The sequence below is a fragment of the Phyllopteryx taeniolatus genome, chromosome 7 (genome assembly GCF_024500385.1).
Source record: "Phyllopteryx taeniolatus isolate TA_2022b chromosome 7, UOR_Ptae_1.2, whole genome shotgun sequence".
NCBI lineage: Eukaryota > Metazoa > Chordata > Actinopteri > Syngnathiformes > Syngnathidae > Phyllopteryx > Phyllopteryx taeniolatus.
Window position 1 is genome coordinate 7,275,957 of NC_084508.1, and position 5,228 is coordinate 7,281,184.

General features: G+C 47.0%; 1 protein-coding gene across 1 annotated transcript in view; it reads right to left on the minus strand.

Annotated features, from left to right (window-relative positions):
• stx6 (syntaxin 6) overlaps positions 1-4,386 on the minus strand; it is a 4,856-nt gene extending 470 nt beyond the window's left edge. Inside the window, exons 1-7 of the mRNA XM_061778595.1 lie at positions 4,173-4,386; positions 2,145-2,314; positions 1,011-1,105; positions 554-616; positions 382-486; positions 192-298; positions 14-108 (exon numbers count right to left, since the gene is read on the minus strand). Coding sequence (XP_061634579.1) covers positions 14-108; positions 192-298; positions 382-486; positions 554-616; positions 1,011-1,105; positions 2,145-2,314; positions 4,173-4,207 — 670 coding nt within the window. The 5' untranslated portion in view covers positions 4,208-4,386. The remainder of the gene's footprint in view (positions 1-13; positions 109-191; positions 299-381; positions 487-553; positions 617-1,010; positions 1,106-2,144; positions 2,315-4,172) is intronic.
• Positions 4,387-5,228: the final 842 nt, after the last annotated feature.

The window sequence follows — 5,228 nt, forward strand, 5'->3', positions numbered from 1 at the left end:
GCAGATTACGTACCGCTGGTCATGTGGGACACTTTGGCCAGTTTCTTCATGACATTATCCAGTCTGGAGTGCGTGTTGTCCATCTCCTGGCCGAAGTCGTCCAGCATGCTGCCAGGAGGGACACATCCAAACAACAAACAGCTGAATCCCCTTGTCCGCTCATCAACGTGGCTTAGAAATAGAAATCTTACACGGCCTGCTCGTCCAACTCCAGGCCGATCCTCTCCGACATGTTCTTCAGGACTCCGATGGTTCCCGACACCAGCTCCAACTGCTCGTCCTGCCGCTCCGCCATCAGCTGATAGGAAGACCGATGTACGACAACGTTGAAGGACGAGTCGAGCGAGCGCATCTGTGTGCCTGCTGTGTGTTTTGGGCAACCTGTTGCTGAAGCTGCTGCTCCTCAATCAAGTTGGAGTTGGCGCTGCGCAGCTCGCGCTCCAACCGCTGGAACTTATCGCAAACGGCGCCGTCGGCCAGCGGCGCCTGCGCAAATTTCATTCTTCAAACGCAACTCATCACATGACCACACGCGAGCCAGACTACGACGGACCTGTTTGTTCGATTTGTCAACGAAGGCCACAGCTGGACTACTGCACATGTGCTCCTTCATTTCCTTCCAAAGACAACAACAGATGGTCATGTGTGTCATGTCATATCATATCATATCGCTCTTCTCATGACTAGAATTGGTGTAGTGCCCATTGCCAAGTGGTCCCCAACCTTCTTGCACCACGGACCGGTCTATGCAAGTACGCAGTTTTCACGGGCCGGCAAACACGCAAACGTTCGTCGCTGGGCCGGGTGGGCGGGCGTGGGGCACGGACTTTCCCGATAAGAAATTAATTGCCGACGGGGCGGGGCGATCGCCTCTCCGGATCGGAAGCTAAACATCGTCGGTGTGGGGCGGGGGGGGTTCCGCGTCTCCCGCTATCTATCTGTGCGGCCCGGTACCAAACGGCCGGTTGGGGACCACTGGTGTAGGGTACGTTCATGAGGTCCGTGTGTACCTTGACGGTGTGTCTGGTGCTGCTAATGAAGGCTTTTCTCTTGGCCAGCTCAGCAGCGTCCAGGTTGAACTTCTTTGGGTTGGACTCCACGATGCGTTGGCTAACTGTTAAGAAAGTATGCTCACAATACACTGTCCACATATCAAACGGCAATGCTCCGTGCTCGTTAGAGTTGGCTTTGTGAAGAGCCTCACGATTCGATTTCAATTCTTAAGGTTGCAATTCGATTCGGTATTGATTCTTTACAATGCAAATTTGATTCAATATTGATTTCAATGCTCCCATATCCATTCAGTAAGAAGTAGAAATACACAAACGAGTCAATTTTGAAATACTTATTTTTGATGCCATATAAAAATGTCGTACGTAAATACAAATTTGCAGAGAACTTATTTTTGCACATGAGTACAAAAGTAAAAAAAAAAAAAAAAAAAAAAGCACAAAAGTTGTATATAAATTAGGTTGGGCATCGAGAAGCGATTGGAACCGGGACCAACATTCCGGTTCTCCTGGAATCTTTCAAATTAAAACATTTCTGTTCCCAGTTTCGATGCCTAGTCCGCCGGCCCCGAAGAAGAAGTGGCAAAAAACAACGAAGAAGAACATGCACAAAGACGCGCTTGGGCCCAAGGGCGGCAGCGGCAAACAAAATTGTGTCTTAACTTTGTTCGAATTAATGACCAGTGCAAGCAGCTGTTCAATGCGCGCCGGTAATGTCAGACAGTGGATTTTTTTTCCAATATCCGGAACAATCAGTGTTACGGACGTAACGAGCGAACATTCAGCGATTTCCGGAACAAAATACGGACGTTCCGTAACATCTGACAGCTCTGATTCAATAAATCACCAAGGCTTGCGCTGGAAAGGATATCGGCCGTTTGTAAATAGCACATATGCTATTGACTGGCGGAAGAGCGCTTAGCACACCTTCGTCGTTACGTTTGCAGGTTTTTCCTACAGCATTCCAGCAACATGCATGTTGGCTTTGTTGACGACCAAGAAATTGTCTATAGGTGTGAATGATGGACGGACAATCAGTGTATTGTTTGGCTACACATTGAACTGCGACCAGTCCTGGGTGTACCCCGCCTCCTAATGGTAAGAGGAAAGCACGTGAATGGACGCAAAGGATATCGATGGTCTCGTCGAGGTCTTCAAGGTCCCACTCGATGGAACGCAGGCTGTTCCGCAGCTCGTTGGTGGTCCAGTGCATCTCCTCCTTGGAGGCTGCGCCCCCTTCCAGCAGCAACTCGCTCCATCTGCGATGGAGGCTCTGAGCGCCACTTACGGCCTTCTGCACCTCGCTGTGTACACGCACGCACGCACACACACACGCGCAGAGTTGGGGATGAGCAGCTGTCACATATCTCCGAATTAGATTGAATCAAATGAATCTAACACATGCACAATCTTGGCATTTACTAATCACTTGCATTCCTCTTATCTTGTCCAAGGCCATTTCAGTTGTGGGTGTGTGCTGAATAAGGGTGTATGAAGGCTTTCTTTTGGACTCAAACTGTAAACCACGACATGAGCGCTTCTGCCATTCTTAGAAGACACAACAAAAATTATTTGACTTTGTCAATTATTACAAATATGGAATTAATTACTTGCTTGAGCTATTATCAAGTGAATTATTACTAGGCGGCACGGTGGCCAACTGGTTACAGCGTCTGCCTCACAGTTCTGAGGAGCGGGGTTTGAAGGAACCTTGTATTTTATAATCACCTATTACTCTCGAGGTTCCGTGCGTGTTCGTTTTCGTGGAAGAACTACAATTATAACAACGTGTTAAAAGTCAAGCAATTTATTCCTGACAGAGGAGTCTATACATTTTACAGAGCTCTGGGTCAGCAGCTACGCTTATGCGAGCCTCAGCAGAGAGCGCAGACTGAACAAAGCGCTGTGTTCTTGCCCCCGACCAATACAATGTTTCAAAGCGGAAGTATGGGATTGCTGTCATCTGATTGGTCCAACACCGACTGTTGTCCTCATTGTCCTGCAAAACGATGGCCATTTGCCGTTTCCACAGTCTTGCATCTAATGTTTATAGTGGCTCCCCGCAGTCAGTGTCTTCCTTGACATCTGGTCTCTGCTGGATCAGTATCCACCCTGCTGGGAGCTTTCATGCATCACACCCCCACACCCTTATCTGATTTACATTATATGCTATACTGCAATAAACACCCAGTTACCCGCCAGACCAGTTACGCGCTGAAACTCTATATTATCTTCAGGTTCAACCCCCGGCCCCGCCTGTGTGGAGTTTGCATGTTCTCCCCGTGCCTGCGTGGGTTTTCTGCGGGCACTCCGGTTTCCTCCCACATCCCAAAAACATGCGTGCTAGGTTAATTGACAACTCTAAATTTCCCGTAGGTGTGAATGTGAGTGTGAATGGTTGCTTGTTTGTATGTGCCCTGCGATTGGCTGGCAACCCGTTCAGGGTGTACCCCGCCTCCCGCCCGATGATAGCTGGGATAGGCTCCAGCACGCCCGCGACCCTGGTGAGGAGAAGCGGCTCAGAAAATGGATGGATGAATTATTACTATCAAATAACTTATTAGATGGAACTAGTCAATGATTACAAATGTAAAAACAATTAACACTTTAACTAGTCCAGAGTTAAGAAAATCACAAACATTAAACTACACATAACCATGAGGAAAATAATGAGGTCCTTGTTCATTCATCAGACATATTTAAAAAAATATTGTAAACATTCTGCCAGATTGCATAAATGTTGGGCACATCTGTACATATCAGCAGTCATACGAATAAGTTCTGTGTTACTTGAAAAAAAAATCCGAAAGGTTTTTGATCTGACTGAGGTATTGATTACAAGTAGATGTAAATACAACGTCTAGGCAGGCTACTTAACAATAGAACACAATAAATAGACACGAGATGGTCTTCCGGACCTTTGCTTCAAGAAATGTCTTCGATCTAGACGTTTTCAAATTTTTGTTGAATACCCCTGAAATAGTCTATCATTACCGAGTGAACTGTATGACTAAAGTAGTAAGTAATTCGGAATACAAAATGACTGATTTCCTGTAAGTAATCCCTTCATAAATGATCTTTTTGCTTGAACAAGTGTATTCTTTTGGTTGATGTCGCGGTGCTAGCAGGCAAGCAAGGTCTTAGCAGCTTAAGCGTTCTGACCCTTTGACGACGAAGAAGGGGTCTTCCATGGACATGCTGCCGCCTCTCTCCCTCCGCTTCAGTCCATCACACTCGTAACACCCTCCAACCACTTCGTCCCCCCTCCCGAAAAATAACAAAATAACCTCGCCGTTGTTTTTTACGCCGTTTGTTTACACGAAGCGGCGGCCGCGGCGGCGCCTTCCGCAGCGGAAATAGGGTCGAGGGGACAAAAAACACTGACTGTATTATACTGCCATCTTGTGGATTGAAGTACATCTACAGTACATACAGTACTTCAGGGACACCAAAACTAATAGCGTACATCAGCGGTCACCCACCTTTTTGCAACCGAGAGCTACTTCTTGGTACTGATTAATGCGAAGGGCTACCAGTTTGATACACATTTGCTGAAATTAGCTTTTATTATACGTTATTATTCGCAATTGTTCGGTCACTGACGGTGTAGCGCTACACTCGCCTGACTTTGGTGCAGGCAGCGCGGGTTCGGTTCCCATTCAGTGACTGTGTGAATGTGAGTGCAAATGGTTGTCCGTGTTGCCCTGTGACTGACTGGCGACCAGTTCAGGGTGTAGTTCGCCTTTCGCCCGAGGTCAGCTGGGATAGGCTCCAGCATGCCGCGACCCTAGTGAGGAATAAGCGGTTAAGGAAATGGATGGATGGATAGTAGTTATTCATATTCATTATTACTGAAGACATTGATCATGTTAAAGATTTCCCAGTATTGAGTCTCAATGATTTAGGAATCAGATAAATATCAATACTCAACACTGCCTTTAAATCTCTGCAAGTGTAGGAAATCACAATGGTATATTTTCATCCATCCATCCATCCATTTTCTGTCGCGCTTCTCCTCACGCGGGTTGCGGGCGTGCTGGCAAAGCGCCACCCAGGCTCCAACAATAGTACTGCAGGGCAGCCCGTGACATAGGTGTCAGTATTGAGCAATGCCTGTGAACATTTGGATTCATCCAGGCCATTTCATTCTCAGGACATTCGAATCGTTCGCAACTGAACTGTTCTGTTTGTCTTAGAGAGACCTTTTGCCTCTCATCT